This window comes from Musa acuminata, chromosome BXJ3-7 (assembly GCF_036884655.1).
Source record: "Musa acuminata AAA Group cultivar baxijiao chromosome BXJ3-7, Cavendish_Baxijiao_AAA, whole genome shotgun sequence".
Lineage (NCBI taxonomy): Eukaryota > Viridiplantae > Streptophyta > Magnoliopsida > Zingiberales > Musaceae > Musa > Musa acuminata.
In genome coordinates, this window is record NC_088355.1 from 34333414 (window position 1) to 34354329 (window position 20916).

At 35.1% G+C, this 20916-nt stretch overlaps 3 protein-coding genes across 3 annotated transcripts; 2 read left to right on the plus strand and 1 right to left on the minus strand.

Moving 5' to 3' along the window:
* The first annotated feature begins 769 nt into the window (after positions 1–769).
* LOC135642405 (DEAD-box ATP-dependent RNA helicase 17-like) lies at positions 770–5054 on the plus strand. The gene is made up of 10 exons (XM_065158537.1): positions 770–959; positions 1044–1116; positions 1227–1336; positions 1756–1899; positions 2390–2498; positions 2715–3082; positions 3168–3241; positions 3428–3732; positions 3828–4074; positions 4589–5054. Exons 1-10 carry the CDS (start codon positions 833–835, stop codon positions 4826–4828), a joined length of 1797 nt encoding a protein of 598 aa, XP_065014609.1. The 5' UTR covers positions 770–832; the 3' UTR covers positions 4829–5054.
* An 8622-nt stretch (positions 5055–13676) lies between these two features.
* On the plus strand, positions 13677–14487 carry LOC135642164 (metallothionein-like protein 2C). The gene is made up of 3 exons (XM_065158078.1): positions 13677–13835; positions 13931–14014; positions 14234–14487. The coding sequence occupies exons 1-3, from the start codon at positions 13771–13773 to the stop codon at positions 14340–14342; spliced, it is 258 nt and encodes an 85-aa protein (XP_065014150.1). The 5' UTR covers positions 13677–13770; the 3' UTR covers positions 14343–14487.
* A 1091-nt stretch (positions 14488–15578) lies between these two features.
* On the minus strand, positions 15579–19072 carry LOC135643827 (E3 ubiquitin-protein ligase XB3-like). The gene is made up of 8 exons (XM_065161192.1): positions 18755–19072; positions 18616–18675; positions 18451–18522; positions 18213–18334; positions 17958–18101; positions 17747–17854; positions 16948–17206; positions 15579–16406 (listed from the first exon to the last, which is right to left on the minus strand). The coding sequence occupies exons 1-8, from the start codon at positions 19070–19072 to the stop codon at positions 16029–16031; spliced, it is 1461 nt and encodes a 486-aa protein (XP_065017264.1). The 3' UTR covers positions 15579–16028.
* Positions 19073–20916: the final 1844 nt, after the last annotated feature.

Sequence of the window (20916 nt, forward strand, 5' to 3'; positions counted from 1 at the left end):
TTTATGGTAGTGGTAGTGTCCTATTATAAGTTCATGAAGTTTCGGATTAATTTTTAATATTTTTGATATCTTTCCCTATAACATAAGGTTTAAATGTGTTAAAATTAAATTTCTGTTGTAATAACTTTTATATTTTCAGGATATGTTTGGCCCTCAAATTTTAGTAATTTTACGAAATCTTTTGTCTTCTTTCATAACCATTTTAATATTTAAAAAAATTAAATTATGACATAGTTTTGTTAAAATATTTAAATTGATAAAAATTGGATAATATTTAGATTACTACTACTACTACTACTACTACTACTACTACTACTACTACTAATAATAATAATAATAATAATAATTCCTCTATAATCAATTTTTTCATTAAACACAGTTAAACTCCAACAATATGACTTGAAATTTTGGTAAATTATGTTTATCACATTTTTCTTCTTTTTTTTATATCTTTTGAATTGTTTGAATTTATCAAAGGCAGAAAAGGTGTAAAAGGATAGAAAACGAAGCAAATTACTATGAGGAGTAACATTAAAAATCCAAATATATATATATATATATATTTATATGATAGTAACGGAGAATAATAATTTTTTCTATGGTAATACTTTTGTTTCAATTATACTAGCAATCGATTTGTATAATTTTTAAAGATTTTACAACATAAATATATATTGTATTTAGAGAGACAAATACGAAATTTATCTAACTTCGAAGGGGCATATATGTGATTTGCTCTCTTTATTATCTCTTATGATTTCTGAGAGAGAACACGAGGGTTTTTGAGAGGGGAGAAACCCTAACGAGAACGGGACAACGAACGAGAAGCGACATGAAAGAGCCGAAGGAGAAGAAGAAAGGAGCCGAAGTAGCCGCCGGCGCAGGCGGAGAAGGCCTTTTTGCCTCTTGCTCCTTCTCCGATCTCGGCCTTCATCCCTTCCTCTGCCAACACCTCCGAGGTCTGTACCTCTTCCCTCCCTCCCTCCCTCTCTCGCTTTCTTAATCATCATCGTCGTTACGTTATCGAACTTGTCTGGTGACAGATAAGATGGGTTTCGAGTTCCCCACGCAGATCCAGGCACAGGCCATTCCTGTCGTCGTCTCTGGACGGCATGTGTATCCTTCTCGGTATTTTTTGCTTTTGTTCGCATTATGTGATAGTTTTTGTGTGTTCCTTTCCTTTTTGGGTTCTCTTTGTGGATTTTCTTTGACTGCGAAGGCTTTAGACTTGTCAATGCTGCTACTGGCACCGGCAAGACGATCGTGTACCTTGCCCCGATCGTCCACCTTCTGCAGATGTATGAGCCGCGAGTTCAGCGATCTGATGGGACCTTTGGTATGCTTATATTGCTTGACATCTGCTCCTGCAGTTCTTTCTGGCCAATACAAGTTTTCTTTTTCTCGTATTACGTTTTTTTTTAAGTAACAGAGTATCCCCAATCTTTCAAGATTAGAACCGATAAGTGATGGAATACCTTGGAAGAAGGAAGTAAATGCACTCTTTATAGAAATATTGGTATATATGCAAAAATTGTGGACATCTATCTTTGTTATGTTTTCAATTAGTTGTGTGAGTCAAAGCACAACAGTGACATGCTCTGCTTTCCCTCTTATACAATGATATAACCATATTAAACTCATTCGTAGAGAGTTTACTTGGTAGATCATCTGGATTGCTTTTGTTTTCTTTTCGTTTTCGATTTTAGAGTTCATGATTTTGTTTATTATATAATTACTTGACTAAAATGATAATAGCGTTGGTTCTTGTTCCAACGCGAGAACTGTGTATGCAGGTCCATGGAGTTCTGCAGAAACTATTGCATTGTTTCCATTGGATAGTTCCTGGGTATATAATGGGTGGAGAAAACAGGGCAAAGGAGAAAGCCAGGTTGCGGAAAGGTCTGAATTTTCCGTGCCTTTTTTAGTTAGTGATGCATATGAACTACATGTGGATCTGCTCTTGTTTGGTTTTGTGGAGTTCCTACTCCAAATGTCTTTTGTTGCAACTTAGAGTTGGCACTTGTATCACTCATGTTCCTGAAAGTGGCTTATCAAGGATTTTGTTGAAACTGTTAAGTGTGTTTGACGTGTTGTGAGTAAACATACGTTGAGTGTACCCTAAAGAATTTTGCTTGTTTGGAACTGTGATCACAGTAACTGTTAGGTATCAAAAGATTATACCCCTTTCTTGGCAATTATAGTAACTGTTTGTGTATTTTGGAGAGTAGCGCATGATGAGAATCATAGAGGTGGAAACTACATTATTTCCTGCTACTATGTGTGTTGCTTGAAAGTAATGATGTCATGTTTTAGCTATGTTTATCTAAAATCTCTGTGCTAGAAAAACATGGTAATGTTGCATGCTCTTGATTGATATGGCTGTGTCCAGGAATATCCATTCTGGTAGCTACTCCTGGGCGTCTCTTGGATCACTTAAAGAATACTGCATCATTCAATTACACAAATTTGCGTTGGATCGTCTTTGATGAAGCTGACAGGTTTGATATTTTTAAAGCACTTCATGTTGTTTCTTTATTACTTTTGTTAATCACGTGTCATTCAACCTGATCAATCACAATAAATCCCATGTTTATCTCTCTCTCTCTCTCTATATATATATATATATATCTGTCTCTCTATTTCTCTCATTTTGTGTCCTAGCATTTAAGGATAAACTATTTGCATTCTCTTTTTATTTTCTAAATGATGAACAGGATCCTTGAATTGGGATTTGGGAAAGCAGTAGAAGAAATACTAGATTTTCTGGGCTCAAGACAAGCTGATCATGTCTGCAAACAGCATATGAACACAAAGTCTGCCAAATTTTCAAGGCAGAACTTACTTCTTTCAGCAACCTTAAATGATAAGGTCAACCATTTAGCAAATATCAGTTTAGAGAACCCAATCATGATTGGCATGGATTGCAAGAAGGATTCTGCTGTACCACTAAAGCTGTCATTAGGCGATGCTGTCTCTTCAGCACCTGCCGTCGGTGGAGATTTGGAAGGCGTTGGTGCATTATCAAGTCAGCTGACAGAAAACTATAACCTTCCTTCTCAGTTAGTTCAAAGATATGTTAAAGGTAAGTTCTTCCTACATGCATCATCTTTCTATTAATTATCCATTTGCTTGCATGTAAAGTAACTTGTTTGGCACACTAATTGCAGTGTCTTGTGGTTCAAGGCTTGTGGTTCTTCTCTCTATTCTTAGATTTGCTTTTGAAAGAGAAACCTCCCAAAAGGTGAATTCAGGGTTGGAGTTATTTTTGACAATTTTTTATCTACCAGATGCTATGATCTGCTTTAGTTACATATGATATGTATGTCATATATTATTGATGTTCTTATTACAATTCACTTGATAAATTCTGTTTTGTTCCCATTGTTCAGTTTAAGCATTCATGTTCACTTACAGGTTCATTCTACAGATTGTGGTTTTCTTTTCAACATGTGATGCAGTAGACTTCCATTATTCACTTTTAAACAAATTTAAGTGGTCTCCTAAGCTGCAACCAGAGGCAAATCAAGAGCAAAAAATTGTCGGTTGTAGATCCTTCCATTTGCATGGGAATATGGAACATGAAGATCGTAGAAAAGCATTTCACGAATTTACTTCTGAAAAATCAGCTTTACTATTGTGTACGGATGTTGCTGCTAGGGGTTTGGATTTTCCAAAGGTCAGGTGCATTATCCAATATGATTCTCCAGGGGAGGCTTCTGAATATGTGCATAGGTATCATCATCCTACATCTTTTGTTGCTTGTTCAAAGCGCAAAACAGTTATGTTATATTTGGCTGACAGTTATTTCGTTACCCTTGCTCTGTTAGGGTCGGAAGAACGGCAAGGTTGGGTGAGAGAGGTGAAGCTTTGCTATTCCTTCAACCAGTCGAGATTGATTATTTGCATGATTTGCAGCATCATGGTGTCAGCCTAAAAGAATATCCACTTCGAAAGATAATAGACAGTTTCTCAGTGCATGGGCAGAAGCACCATAACAAGAAGCTAATTTCTTTGGAGACACATCCATGGGTATTATTTCTGCAGAAGACACTTGAAACCTTTATTTCAACGGAGGTAATAGCTTGTCACCTGTTGAAGTATTTGTTAATAGCTGGAAGAAGTATTGCTGCTTGGTAGTGATCTCAGAAAAATATTGCTTCCAACGGCACGTTTACTTTATTTTGCATCATGTTTACCTCAGACCATGCCACCTAGATTGCTAGATCAATGCACTTTTGCCTCTCGCCTCTTGAGCATAATATATGCCAATTGCTACATTTGATATTAGTTGAGCATCATGATGGTTAATATATACCTTAAAACACTTGAAAATTAATTTACTCAAATAAGAATGTACTAAGTTTCTCTGATTTTGTGCAATTTTCAGTGGTTTCTGGTTATTAAATATGTTCCCAGTTGGATCAGACCTTTTTGTCGAACCAATTGATTTGTTCATAATAGTTCTATATATATTTTATAACATCAAGCAAGGTGTTCCATTCTGATAAACTTGTTTGATGATGATTAGCTAATTCCTGTAGTACTATTTCCTTCTCTTTTTGATCCAAGTTACTTTTTGATTGTTCAGTCCAAACTGAAGAAGCTAGCCAATGATGCATTCTGCTCCTGGGTTCGGGCATACACTGCTCACCGAGGTGAGCTGAAAAGAATTTTTATGGTTAAGAAACTCCATTTGGGGCACGTGGCAAGAAGCTTTGGGCTGAAAGATCAACCTTCATTGGTTGGAAGATCACACCAGATAGAATCCAAAAAGAGAAAGAGGGATCAGAAGAAAGCTATATCTTTCAAAAGAAGAAAGTCATCTTAGAAAAGCTCACTGCTAGCTAAGCATCGATAGGTATTTATCCAACAAACTATGGTGAAGGTAACGTGTGTTGCTCTTTCTGTACACTATAGGAGGGTGTTTGTGGTCAAAATTATCATGAGTGTACCTCTTTTCAACTATTTATATCAACTATTGTATAATCTTTTTTTTTTTTCTTTCAGTTATGTGATTCAAATTGCAGTCAAATTTTTATCCTTTTGCTGGTTCATCTGAAGGATTCATGCAACAAACGATGCTTCAGATATTCTTTTTCGCCGTTTGTTAAAATTATTATTTTTGGCAAATAATTACTGATGAGTTGATGGGAAAAACTAAATTAAATCGTGCCCTTTCTTACTCTACTAGAGGCATGTGTGTCGAGTATTAGGGAAGGCAAGCAAAACTTTTCTCCATGCATCAAGAGGAAATTAATGGTCAGCTAACAAATACGAGGGTGCAGGAAGAAGCAAGCGACAGTGGTATCAACAAAAATAGGGGGCTGAATGCCGCAAGGAGTCCCTCCCATCAATGCCGTATGACCCCAAATTTCTTCAACCTTTTAATTTCCATACGAATGTGTCAATAATCTTTTTAAATACATAAATTAAAGATTAACCTGAAGCTCTAAGTTTAAAATTTTTTTCACAAGCATCTCAACTTCAAAAAAAAAAAATTAGAATTTTTTTTTAAATGGTCAATCTATCGTAATCCATTATCGTTCGTCCGTCGATCACTCACTTCTACTTTATCGATCGTGTTTTCCTAATTGTCTTTACCTTTACGTATGAGTTGATCTTGTTGATCACTTCTCTTCGTGTGCACGATGCCTTTAGGGTTCAACGAGGGTACAGAAAGAAGCAAGCTGGTATCAACAAAAATATGAGTAAGATTATCATTTCACGTGGCTACGAGTACTATTTAATTTTTTTTTAAAAATTAAGATGCTCAATGAGAAATTTTCAAACTTAAATTTTTTTTAGAATTTATCCTATATAGATGAATTTTTTTTAAAAATCTCTAAGTTTTGTGTGTCTATATATATATATATATATATATATATATATATATATATATATATATAGGGCTTACAGGAGCCACTCTTTTCGTTTCCACCTTTTGTACAACTCAACGCTACGGCATGAAGAAGATGGTCGAGATTCCACTCTCGTAAGCCATCCGTTGGGAAGAGTACGTCCCTACTAGCTATATATTCAATAGCAGATAACTTGCTCTTTTTCCTTTGTGCTCTCGCATATTTGCTCCTATCCTCCATAATTGGATGGTGGGGAAGAGTTCTGTGCTTCACTTTACAGGATCTTTTTCCAGGATCATCAATACCATCCTGCTTTTGGAGAGTGGATTTGACTCAAGACTGTTCTTTTTGCTGCAAAAGTTGGACATATATCGAATAAGATTTGATTATATAAGTTGGTGGACCAAGAGAGCTCCATCCAACCAGTTCACAGCTATTTGCTACTATCTTAGATTCTATGTTGTTTTTTTTTTCTTACACCGGAAAAATAAAAATTATAATCATATTTTTTATTATATAAAAAAATTTAACATCAGAATTAAAATCAAATAACAATATATCAAGATCAACATTATACATCTTTTGATTTAATTCAAATTTTTTTTTATCAAATCTGTAAATATATATTATAGTCCGATCCGAATAAAGGATTGATACTAATTTAGGAGAATAATTAGACTTATATTTTTTTCTCTACCTATTTTTCATATGATTATTATAAATGATAAAATATAGACTAAAAGAAGATATGTACTATCTCAATATATATTATAATGTAACGTATTAGGTTTGTATGGGTCCTGTTTATTTATAGACGAGATCATAAGGTATCCGATAAGTAATTAGAGGAGTTCCTCCCACCAACATCGTCTATGACAGAATCCTATTATAAGTGGATTTCTTTTCTATTAATTGATAACCATAAGAATCTAGTTTCTCACTAATTAAATAAAAATATATAATCTAATTTATTAATTAATAAAATATTTTAAAAATTAAAATAATAATAAAAAAGTTATTTAAAAAAATTAAAATAATAAAAATAAAATAAAATTTTATTTTAAAATTATTTTCCTTAATTAGATTTTAAATTTTTGAAAAGCATTTGATGTGTATGTAAAAATTTTATAAAACTGGCCAATAAGTCTAATAAATATAAAAATACCATATTAAGTTTGATAATCAATGCGAGTGATAGTAGTTACATATTATCAATGTCATATTTTCTGTACCACAATACTACTAACTCTTCCTAATACAGTTCAAAATGACCTATATAATTTATCTTGTCAATATAATTCATATATTTAACCATTATATATATATATATATATATATATATATATGTTGAATCTCGGATTTTGATGATGAAACCAATTGATAAGTGTTTATGATTTAATCTGCGTCTTGAGTGACGTAGGATGCTTCGATCAGGGAGAGACAATTAAAGCAGGAAGAATCATGTTGGACAGGAGGAAAACGTGTCAGAAGATTGGACGTCGGGCCGGAGGATCGATCGATGTATCGACATAAGGCTTCGGGCCATGGATTCAAGCATCAAGCCAAGAAGAGTGGATATTGTGCTAAGGATATCGGAGTTACGGAGTCAACCGGCCGATTGGGCAATAGGCCGCAAGAGAGGACGATGCGCCGAAGAATCGGACGAAGCGTCGATAGACCAATGACATACCGAACAACATGATTCATACTTAGTAATATTTGTCTAGATCGAAGTGTATTTTTGTGTGTGCATGATTAACTATGATAGTAAGACATAAAGCAAAATGAAGTCCCGAAGTCAAGAATACGATTTTGTTGGGAGTTCGAAAGTTCGTTGGAAGCCCGAATGTTCGTTGAAGTTCTGCGGAACCAACCGAGAAGTCCAGGAGTTTGCCAAAGAAGCTTGTCGAAACTCACCAAAAAGATCGTCGTGAAGTCTAGGAGCTTGCCGGGAGTCCACAGGAACATTACTGAGAGATCGTCGAAAGTTCGCTGGAAGCTCGCCGGAAGAAATCTGACTTATCTTGCTTAGATTATGTCTTAGGAATCGTAGTTAACACATAATTAGAGTTAGGATTGAGAGGTAATCCCATCAACTTTGTTAGCGGCCAACTGGGCCTGAAGTTGGACTGGTTTGGGCCGGATTCAAGGCTCGACAAGGGTGTTGAAACCTTGGCCGACGATGGCACCGCTTGGGGAACAACACCCCAGGATTCTTGGGTGATGGTACCACCGACAGAAATACTGCCAGCGGTGGTACCGCCCCTATTCGGCGATGATACCGCCCAGTACCAGATCCTACGGCGATAGTACCGCCCAAGAACGACGGTGGTACTGCTAGTACCTAGGAAACCTAGGATGAGACATTTTTAGGCTCCAAGTTTGAATCAACTTGAAGCCTATAAATATCCCTCTCATCCCTCGTTAACAAAGACAAGCACAGAGAGTTTAAAAGTGAAGAAACACTGTTGCAATCACTTGAGAAATCCCATCCTCTAAGTATAAGTTTAGAATTATGTTCAAGAGGAGTGAGTGCTTGTAAGGGTTATCTCTTACACCCGGTAAAAGGAGATAGTGGATGTCGGTAGCCTCGACGGAAGAGGAATCGGTGAAGTGGATGTAGGTCACGACGACCGAACTACTCTAAAATCCGGTTTGCATTTCTTTAAGTAATTTATTTTAACTGCAAACCTTTTTCCTTCTCTTTACATCCACTATCTCTTAAGTACACTTTCAAAGTTATTATCTTTATGAAACGATTTTTTGTCGGAAACAGATTTAATAGAAACGAAGTTTTAAACCGATGTTATTTTATCGCTGCACTAATTCACCCCCCCACTTAGTGCCAACTTTATCCTATATATATATATATATATATATGATAGTAAAAATAAATAATCTTAATTATGCAAGAAAAAAATATCAATTATAATATTCACTCAAACATGTATCATCATATTTTTACAAGTTGTTCATAAGCCTAATTATAATAATATTTTTTTTAAATACTTTAAGTTATAAGGCCTCACTGAATGGATTAACAATTAATATAGTGAAACTTAAGTTCTTAATTAACATCAATTATTTTTGAATTTTTTCTCTAACCATCAAGTAATTATATCATAATGTATAGAATGCTAGAATGTTTGTTATTCTTAAAAAAATTATTATGATATATCACAAAGTATCTTCAATGACTTGATAATTGAATCTAATTATACAAAATTCTAAGATAAAATTTTATTATCATAAAACTTTATTTATGGCTTTAAAGTATGTCACAAAATCAAATTTTATTGTTGATAATGCAATGATATATTATTTTATTTTTTATAAATTATTTTTCCAACTAATATAAATATAAAACGCAATGAGATGTAATTCACATAATCATATGAAAATACCAATACTTTAAGATGATTCACTATAACAATAAATATTTCATACTTTTTTAGTTTTTATGTTAAAATGAATCTATATTATTAGTAACATAAGTTGAAGTATTAGAATTAATTAATCAAGTATTAAAAAAGGAATTTTGTAATATTTGATTCGAAACATACAAAGGTTAGACTTATATATTTTCATTTTAAGCTAAACCATATACTCTTTCGCATGACCTTTCTTATTACAAAAATAGTATTTTACTGTAAAGATTATAATTTATATAGTATTTTATACTCATATGATTTATGTTTTATTTTTTTATTATTACCCAATTTTTTAGAAATATTTGAAATATTGTGAGCCTTTCTTATTTTAATCTTAATTATTTCTAAATTTATAAACTAGTTAGCTCATTTAGATTTCACTTATCTTTAACTTTATTATAGTAAATTTTAAATGAGATAAACTAAAAATAATAAAATTAAGCATAAATTATATGAGAAATAACTCAATTATATTTATGCTTGATGTTCTTGAGCTTTATAGATTTATTAGCCATATTAAGGATATAATCTTAAATTTCTTGAATATCATCGTACTAATTTCAATCAGTTCTTTCATTATGATGTCAACTAATGATTTATTAGTAAATTTAAATTAATATTTATATATTCTAGTATACTATTTATAAACTATAATGAAGTCATAATTATCATAAAATTGAATCTTTTAGATATTATTTTAATTATTTGTTCAACATAACTTTCAATAGTTATGTCTATGATCATTTCAACTAGTCTAACCAAAGTTTCACACATAATGTAAATTACGTATGCTCAAGTTGTTTAGAATTAATTAATCCAAAAACTATAAGGACACTATAAGTATAAGAGTATACGGAAGAAAGTATCATTATAAAATATAAATTAATATTAATATTTTGAGTTTTTAAAATATGATAAACTATTGATATCATCTATATTTCACTAAAAAATATTGATATATTCAGTGTTTACTCAAAATTAGTTATGGAGGACTAATATCATTATTATGGAATTGTATTGTTACCTTTATGTTACAACTATGATTGTAAGGATATCCAAAACAGTATTATCCTTCTCCATCATATAATTATTTGAAATATATTTTTCTTTCAGATTATCTAAATCTTCTAATTTTGTATATTATTATGAATATTATTTTTATTAATATTATTTAAAATTAATTTTTTAATATAATTTTATAAGTTAATAGTCTATGTGTTAGTTATAGGTGCCCTACAAGCTAATCACGTAAGTGATGGCATTTGTGACATGTTGCGATGATCTCTTTGCTTATTATTATTGACATATTTTTACATATTATCTGGATGTAAATTGTGATGTCCTTAGATCTATGTAATGAGAATTAGATCGTGATGAAATCATAATAATGAGACTAATTCGTCTTTAAACATAGATCTTAAATCATCTCGGTCATAGGTTACTCAAGAAAGACATCGAGATAATCGGATAGATTGATGTGTTATATACTCGTCCATGTGATAGAAGTGATTGGTCTCATAATCACTTGTGTGGGGACATTAGAGGTACAGTGCAAGTAATCATTAGAAAATGAGTTCACTTATTGATCTTACAAAATGTTGGATGGTTAATGATACCTAACGTCAGACATCAATTTCGTAATTTCAATTGTGTCTGGCCCTTAGATTTGAGATACTAAAGATGTCTTGTATGAGCACTTCATTCTTTGACGTCGAACTTACAGGTTTGGAAGTTTCAGATCTGGTACAACCGATTCTTAGGAATAGTAGCCAACCTTACAAAGGCAATTGAGTGTCAATAAAGGATCATCCACTCTTAGTATCGCGAGAGGAATATCCTGTGTATGCTTTCTCAAATAAAATCCGGTTATTTGGATTGAGAGAGAAAAAGTTCTCATAGAGAATCAGATTAGAGTGAGACTCGGATAAGATTCCGTATGGGCCTAATGTTACCATGCCTAATATACCATCTCTAAGATATCAGATGGATGAGAGATTATAGACATATAGTAACTGTGGAAAGACATATCCGATGAATTAGATATCCCCTATATCGTTTAGAGGCTATGGCATAGTGGCCTATTACGATTATAGTCGATGAGTTGAGTGAATTATTATGAAGATAATAATTCCCTATATCAGTAGGAGTTCTAAGTCAGAATAAATTATGATAGGATCGACTCATGGCCAGCTCGGTATCGAGCCTAGAGGGTCACACACATATAGTGGATGTTGTGACGAGTAATTGTGCAGATATAAGATACTCGCAGAGTCGTTAGTTTGGATCCTCTAGATGATATCCAATTAGATAATTAGATAGAGATCCAATGAGAATATGATTCACTAAGGGTTAAGTTGCTTGCATCTCTATAAATAGGAAAAACCTTATTACTCATAGTCTAGAACTTTCTGATGGTCGCTCCTCCTATTCTCCTCAACCTCCTCTCCTCCTCATCGACTTTGGTAGCCTTGTAGTGCGTATGGAGAAGGAGATCCTATAGTGATCTGAGGAATGTCGTAGCAATGTCTGCTATATGAATCACTACTAGAGAGGAGTACGCAAGTTCTCCTTCATCCACTCCATTGGATTTAAAAATTTCAGAAATATATGATCTCCCCAAGTAACACTTTTAATATAATACGTATAATTTTTTGGTTTTGCGGTTTTCTTGTGCACCAATCGTCACACAACGACCAAGTACTTATCTTTAAGAAATCTGATTTTGTTTTTATTTTTCGCTATGCATGAGAGGCTGACCCACGATTTCGCAACACTATGTCACTTTGGCCATTAGAAAACCAATATGATAATATAAAATATAGTTTAAAATGTCATATAAATGATAAAATATTTATTATAGTTCATATCTCATAAATCTACCGTCTTAAGCTACTTTGACAACTACTACTAAGATAAAACTTAGAGATATAAGTTATAAATAATATTCACTAAAAAATTTTAATCTAATTTATGTAGAAATAATTTAATAATCATAATAAATAATCATAATAATTATTGAATATTAATCAGTATAAAAGAAAACTTATATGATAACTATAATTATTTGATTTCTAAAGGGTTAAAATGAACTAAAGGACACAAATTCAAATTGTTTGATTTCTAAAAGGTAAGCAAATATTTTTATTTAGTGAAACCTAAACATTAAAACCTTCTCTCACAATCACGATTGTATTGAACCGTGCCTATATCTGTGGGTCCTCATTGACTGTATATAAGCCAGCAAATATCATCGATCACGAACATAGGCTCTAAGACTCACTATCACAAGCCATGTGACCTCCGGTGATGCCATTAGTTGTACACAATTATCACTTGGAGCAACACCCAAACCATCGCCATCGCCTTCCCGCCATAGCATCCTTCTGCAATATTTGAGCGATCACCACCTATCCTTGGAATTTAGCCATTGCCATATCTCGATACAATGATGCTCTCTTTGTAGTAGTCATTTGACGTACAATAATTAGCCCTGACCAAAGCCATGACTATTGTGCACATAATCATTGTAGCACTTTCGCTGTCATTGTCTGTTAAAAGTCATTATTGGTACACACAGTAGTACCGCTACATACAATAGTGACACTACCCTAGATAATCATTGCCCATGATGGTAATACAGTGCCATCGCTTCCCTCAGCAACAATCACAACACGCAACACTACCACCTACACATTCCTTCGTTATTGCCCACAGTAAGTAAAGAGTGCTAATAAATATATCTAAATATAAAATAACTTTGATATATTTTTACAATCTAAGTTATTTGATTTCAAAATAATAGGCTCTGATACCAATTATAAATATAAAAACTATAATCATACTTTTGTTATGTGAACAAACTTTAATGTCAGAATCAAAATTAAATAATGATATATCAAGATCAAGATTATAAATCTTTTGATATCATTTAGAAAAGTCTTTATCTTATGTGTAAGTATACTATTATTTGATTCGAAGAAAACATTGATACTCAATAAAAACTAGATTTATCTATTCATCTTAACATATTCTTCATAAGACCATTATAAACGATGAAACAAATACTAGGAGATAAAAGAATATATGTAATCTCTCGATCTATATTATAATATAACATATTGAGTAACTAAGAGGTTATAATTATTTATACACGAAAGCAAATGATTTATGATAAGTAATTAGGAGAGTAGCTCGTCGTCTCTTAAGAAATTTTATCATAAATAAATTTTATTTTTATTATCTTATAATCATAATAAAAATCTAATTAAATATATAAGATATCTTATCTAATTAATCGAATCACTCAACTTTAGTTACTATTTATATACTCATTTTTAATAAAGTGTGAAGATGCTGCCTTCCACTACAGTAAAGAACCCTCGGTTTTTCTGTGCCTATAAAAAGAGGAGGCATTCGCCTCCGACCAACATAAGCCAGAGACAGAGCCTCGAGGATCCCATCTTGTGAGTGCTTCTGAGAAGATGTCCTGCTGTGGTGGCAACTGCGGATGCGTCTCTGGCTGCAACTGCGGCAGTGGCTGCGGAGGGTAGCGATCACCGCTCTCTGTTCTGTTGTCATCTTCTCTGGATATCGTCATCTTTCCATGCTCCGATGAATGCTCATGCTCTTCTCTAAATGCAGCTGCAAGATGTACGCCGACCTGGGCGGGGAGCGTGGCACCAACACTGCAGGAATCGTCGACCTTGGCGCCGCAACCCAGAAAGGGTCTTTGATCTTACTCCTAAAACTTAATCTGCATTGCATACAACAAAATATCATAATTCCAAGCGAACGATGAAAGAAAAGGAGATCTTGCAGTCCTCTAAAACATCTGCTTTTAAGTGCAAAACAGAAATGATTCTAGTTCTTGAGTTGTCACGTATATCTACATAAAGATGTAATGCTTCTGCTGTCTGTCCTGTTAAAATGAGTTGGATTTTGCAGGCGAATTGATGGGCACGAGGTGGCGGACGGGTCTGAGAGTGGAGGCTGCGACTGCAACAAATGCAACTGCGGTAGCAGCTGCAGCTGTGCTTGCTGCGGCTGTAACTGAGGCTTTCGAGAGCCAATGGAGGCCATGCTCTACTTCTTAACTGACATTTAATATCATATGTGAGAGGGCATGGCCAAATCTAAATAAGAGGAGTATAAGCAGAGCTGTATCGACTTTTATCATGAATGATATTTCTCCTTAAGTAGCACTAAATATTATATATATATCTTTTATAACTACTGGTAAAGGATTGCATCTGATACAAACACTTTGAAAAATATTAAGGTTTTGTTTTAGCACCATCACAAAATATTGAAAGATTGCTTCTTTAAATTATTCAAAGGAGCAACCTTTGCAACCTCAGAGTAGGACTGCTACTCTGCAGCCTGGGAGGCCAAGCCTTGAGTTACAAAGATAATCTCTTCAAGGGTAAGATTGCATACACACTGACCCTTATTAAATCCTGCATTGATGAAAGATTTATGCATTGTATATGTCATTTTCACAATCACAAATCATATGTAGGAGTCCATGATTTTGCAATATGTTGGATCTACTGCCAACCTGCAGCAGATCACTTTTGCCAACTCATATGATGTTGTGTCAGATAGATACTTTGAAAGGTTGTATTAATTTATAGCTAACAGAGGGGGAAGAAAGGGAAGAAAATTGATGATGCAAAAGCATGTCACAGTACATCAGAAGTGATAGTGAGAGCTCAGCAAGTGAACAGTTTGGATGTTGAAGATAGGTTGTCTAGTAATATTCTCACAGCTTTTTGTCAAACTTCTGACCTACCACCCACCAGTCCAAACCCCCTCCTATCAGCTTAATCAAGTGGACCTTTGTGACATCCCCTCTCCTGTTGAAGAACATCATCACCTTCACACCCATGAGTAATTGGAGAGGAGAGGGCTGCAACCATGTTAAGAAAGGTGAAGAGGTGGGTGTTTTGGGGTGGGGGGGGGTGGTGTTTGAGGGGTGGTAGCTCTCAAGATAGAGCTATCCCCCATTTGGTGACTTGGTAGCTCTCACGATAGACAGGGCACCTGCATGGCAAGTCTCAAGCCACATGAATAAGTGCCATGCTCTCCAGGAAACAGACAATTCTTTGGCTTCTTTCCTCATGACTGTGCCCATATCATCATCATCATGATGAAGAAATCCCAGAGTCCAACCACCTCAACATCCAGATCTACAAGCAAAAATTGACATCTTGGACACTATAGACAAAAATTAAAAGGACTACTGAACAACACAAGCATTTTCATGCTCAATTATGTGAAAACAGTCGCATGATAGCCAACACCCCCAAACAACTTGCAAATGTAATAAATTTTACATCATCACATCACAACATCTACTGTGTCACATAGCAGACAGGCAAGCCTGCAGCAACTTGAAAATGAAATGCTAATTTACATGTCCATCATGCTGCAAAGTAGATGGACAGGCCTACAACTTCTTCAAACTTGAATATGGTTTACCTTCCAAAGATTGTGAATTTTAGCCTAAGAAACAGATCCAAACTCACCGGAACCAGATGAGTACATATAACAACCAAAAGAACCATAAGCTTCAAACTTGCTGGCAAAGAGAACTGGCAACACAAGATTGGTGAAAGAGACTGCTTACTTGACTGCTTTTGCTTTTCTGAATGCAAGAATCTACAGAAGCAATTGATTCCCTCAACAGCAGTTATTGGAGATTTCAAATCTGGTAGCTATGTGAACTGCAATTCAATTATCAAGGCTTGTCCACCATGTCCTCGCTATCAGTAATACACCCAGAGCCACGGCTCATCTTACTAAATGATCCCATAGCCGAAGTTTTGAAGCTACTACTTTCTGCACTAAAGTTATGGGACCTCCTTGACCTCCTTAGCTTAGAGGTGGTGCCCTTTTCCCCTTCATCTTTGTCATGTGTCTTGGCGACCACCAATCTGGCAATGTTGCAGCGGCAGAAGGGGCATGATGGTGAAGGCAAGCACAAGGTTGTGGGATTTGGCTTGTTGTGGCAGCAAAGAGCCAACATGCAATGAGCACACATCTGGTGCCCACAGTCTTTGACCTCAATAGTGCAGACTTGGTCGAAGCAAATGGAACAAAGCTCTGTATCGCTCGCCTGCAAGATTTTTACCCCCACATTAATTGAATCTAAAACAAATTCTGACTTCGTGCCCTCTTGACTATAAGAAATATAATATGAAAATTGTCTATAAGATCTACAATAGAAAATATCGTATTAGCACAAGATCTACAGTAGAAATTAGTACAATACAAAAAGGTTTTATTGACAATTGAACAGTTCAAAGATATGTAGTAGGATGACATGATGTAGACAAAAGTACAAATATCAACTTGTAAGCAATGTCAGATGCTCGTCATCAAGATTACAGTAAACATAAAACAAGTAGGTATAACCTGACAATTAGAATCATGTTTAAACTAATGATACAATGTTATCACCTTAAACTAACCAAAGGAAGCATAAATAAATTTCCACCAGCAACTTAAGCACCACCATAAACTTAAAGCCAAGCAACAATTGTAGGTGTAAAAAACTATCAGCCTGGCACCAATTGTACCTGTTGCTAATAATCATTATCACTAGCAAACATGGATACACATTGCTGCATATGAATCCAATCAGGAAGTTGCCATACCTCAGAACTATCATCAGGAATTGCTGCATCCCAATGTGCAGGCGGTGACAATGAATATTTTGTTCCCTCCAAGATCTTCTTCTCTCTTTCCTTATTAGCCTCCGTTAGAGCAACCTCTAGCAGAGCCTTTGCGTCTGGACCAAGTTCACTGATTACCTTCAATGGAGAAGGCCAAACCAGTGGTTCGGCTGCTGATGGGTTTAGAAGAGCTGCACAAGCTCCATGGTTTCGCTTGAGGGCAACAGCATACGGTATTCGCCTACAAACAGAAATCAGCAAAATGATGATAAACAGACAAAAGTCTAATATCCTAGTATATTGTAAAATATTGGTAGATTTTGAATTCACCAAAGATTTCTAACATCCAAACTAATAGCCAAATAACCTACAAAAATTAATAAACAAGTCCTAATATATAACAATTTTGTTATTAAAAGATCAAGAAATGTTATCATTTTCTTTATTAAAAATGATTCATTTCATAGCTAGAATATCAGTGAGATAAGCTGCAGGTATTAGATCTCTTAGGTCAACTTTTTGTATTTCTATATATTAATATATATGAAAAATCTAATGGTCCAGCTGCTGATTCCTAGAAATCTGAAACTGCATGGTTGGTCAGATAACACACAGCAAAATAAGTCGATTAATCGAAGGGTCTAGAGCAAGATATTGGATGAAGAATTCAAAATTAATTCTGTGATCAATTTGTTTAGAAACCCATTTGGACACCAGGCAATTATTAGTTCGGATCTCTCCAAGGGTATAGAAAAAGGTCCAAAGGACACAGCTTACTCACCCAGCTGAATCCCTTTGAAGCCGATCCGCTCCCCATGCAAGCAATTTGCGAACACATTCCAAACTCCCTCCATGAGCTGCCAAGTGCAGAGGGGTGCTCCCAGGATAACTGGGATCGGAGTCTATTAGTTCATGGCACAAACTCCAAACACACAGCTTGTGGTAGTAGGTCATGTGCTTGAAAGAAAAAATCAATGAAGTCATAAACATACCCATATCCACCACCAGTCGAAGCACAAACAAGAGCTCCATGGTCTAAAAGAATGTGGACACAATCCGGCCGTCTTTGCTTTGCAGCAAGGTGTAAAGGCGTCGCCCCATTGTCATCTCTAACATTTACAAACCGGGAAAATCCCCTGTAGTTTCATCAAACATACACATGGAACGATCAGAAGACGGTTTAGTATCTTAAAGAATGCCAAAAATCATCAATCAACACCGAGACTAGTGACTTCAAAAGAACCCACCAAGAATCAGCGACGCCAGTTGACCGGGCAGCGGATATAATGGCTTGAAGACAATTTGAATGACCATAATAAGCAGCATGATGAAGGCAAGTTCTTCCATTTAGCGAATCGAACATCAGAATCTAAACCAAACGAAACTAAAACCAGATCATCCTCCCACTAGATTGAATCCTTTTAGCGAACAGATCAACCAAAAAAAAATTCTTTAGATGAAAAAAAGATAGAATCTTGGGCTCACATTTGCCCCGGCCTCGAGTAGCTTTTGCACACAGGCAATCTTTCCGTGCATCGCAGCCAACATCAATGGAGTCTAGAGTACAACCAGATCCCGCAAAAATCAGATATTTCACCATATTGCCGAAAGAAAAAGGAAGAAAAGATCAAGTATACATGGTATCCTCACCTGTTTATGCCGATTAGCTATATCAGGATTTCCGTATTTTTCCAGCACCAACGTCAAGACCTGCACATGTTTCCATAGATTACAAATAAAGAAACGGAAGTGCGGAAAAAGGAGATGTCTTCGGGCACGGGATCCTCACCTCGACGCGCCCATTGGCAGCGGCGATGTGGAGTGCGGAAAGGCGATCGTAGATGGTGGCGCGGCGGAGCAACGATGGATCTTCATCGATGGCGCTGCGCACTGTCTCCAAGTGGCCATCTTGGACGGCGCTGAAGAAGCCATGCTCGTAGCTCGACCCGGCGCAGCTCACCCCCTGGCCCATCCCGTGCCGCTCGTCCCCCCTCTCTCTCTCTCCAAGCACCGGACGGGCGTACAAGGAGGAGCGGGAGCAGAGGAGAGACAAGGGAGGGGTGGAAGACGAGAGAGGCTGCTGAGAGGTTTTGTTCACTAATCTCATCGGTTTAAGGTAATCAGCAAGCGTAACTTATTGCAGATCAAGTCACCCACCGGTGACTGTACCGCATTCGGCAAAAAAGGGAAGCTTTTGTCATGGCATTAGTTGAATAATTATTTACAAATTTTCATATTATATATGTCCATATATTCTGCAAAAGATAAAATTTCTGTAAATTCATTTACATGCATACATACATATATGCATATGAATTATTCCTATAAAAATAAATACTTTTAAAATTATAAATAAATAACTATATGTAAAGAACAAGACAAGACTATGGAGCAGACTCTTTCATGTGACTATAACACTTGGTCAAAGTTAGCATGCAGATTTTGAATGAGCTGCCATGTGTCCATTATTATTTTTTTGATATTAGCAGAACATGGCACAGAATTCTTTGTGATGTACCAATAAAACTCTGACCAATCTCAAACATCATGTATTTGCATTAAGGTAGTATTAGAGAGTATCAATATAAATATGTGCTTTTAATCCAATACTAAGGTGTGCGGTTTATTATTACTCGCGGTGACTGCAAGCACCGCGTCGCTGCAGCTACAAATAAAAAATAATAACGCAGTGCGACAGCGGTGAGATATTTTTAGGTGGTGAACGGGTGCAGCTCCTGTTTCTTTAGACCCAGCGACCAGACACTGCAAGCTCGCTAGGGATTGGGTTTCGCCCAGTTGGTCCCGCTATGATACTGCGGGGCCCAATCTACGAACCAGTGGAAGACGGTGTTCTCCTGCTCGGTCTCTCGCTCCAGACACACGTGGGAAAGGAAAGTGGATGGAGTTGAATAGATAACACAAACACGTGGCAGACAGTAGTGGATGTATCATATTAGACGCGTAAGAGAGCTGTCCAAATTGGAGATCTGCTGGCCAGTCGAGAACAAGCTCCAAATCCGAATGGTTCGTATTAGCCAATCCAAATATACTGAGATACCCATGAAGAAGATTAAATGTGTTTTATGGTAATGATATCAGAACATTCTTCTCCATGTAAATGTCTTATTATTAGACTTGTCACTAATGAGATTTAAGTTTAAAAAAATAAAAAATAGTTTCATTATAAATATAAATAAATAATATGTATTATTTGTTTATATTTATAATGAAACTATTTTATTTTAACTTAAATCTCATAATGAGTTCTAAGAAATTTTTTATTTCAAGATATGCTGCCTCTTTTAATATTTCTCAAAGGATGTATCTGATTTGCTACAACTCCTGAAATACCTCCATGGAAAGATAATTAGGACATTATTATATGGACTAATTATAAGATGAACTGATATAATGTTTTTGAATAGACTTTAGTGTTTTGTTGAAGATGCTAAAAATATCACAAGTATATTCAAAAACATTATACTCTTCTTATTTAGTTATTTATATTTCTAAATTAACAAAAAATACATATCTGAAATCATATTTTTGTATACGAACTAATATTTATTAGCTTTTGAGTCTATTTACCTCAATTCTAGTATTTTTGAATAGGCTTAAGATATTTTGGTGAAGATACAAAGATAAATATAAATATTATACATATGAATTGGACTAATTCACCACATGGAATGATTCATAGCTATAATCAAATGCTATTCCAATTGTATTGTTAGAAAAATAAAATTAAAAATTATAACAAATAAAAATATCTTTTGGGAAATACCAAAAGAGACATCTTCTAAACAGATAATTTTATTTAGAAATTCATATATATATATATATATATATATATATATATATATGAATTTCTAAATAAAAGAAAAGGTCGCATGCTTTGCCTCCATGAAATGATAGCATGATAGGACTCGAAAGGATTAGAGAGATGAGGAG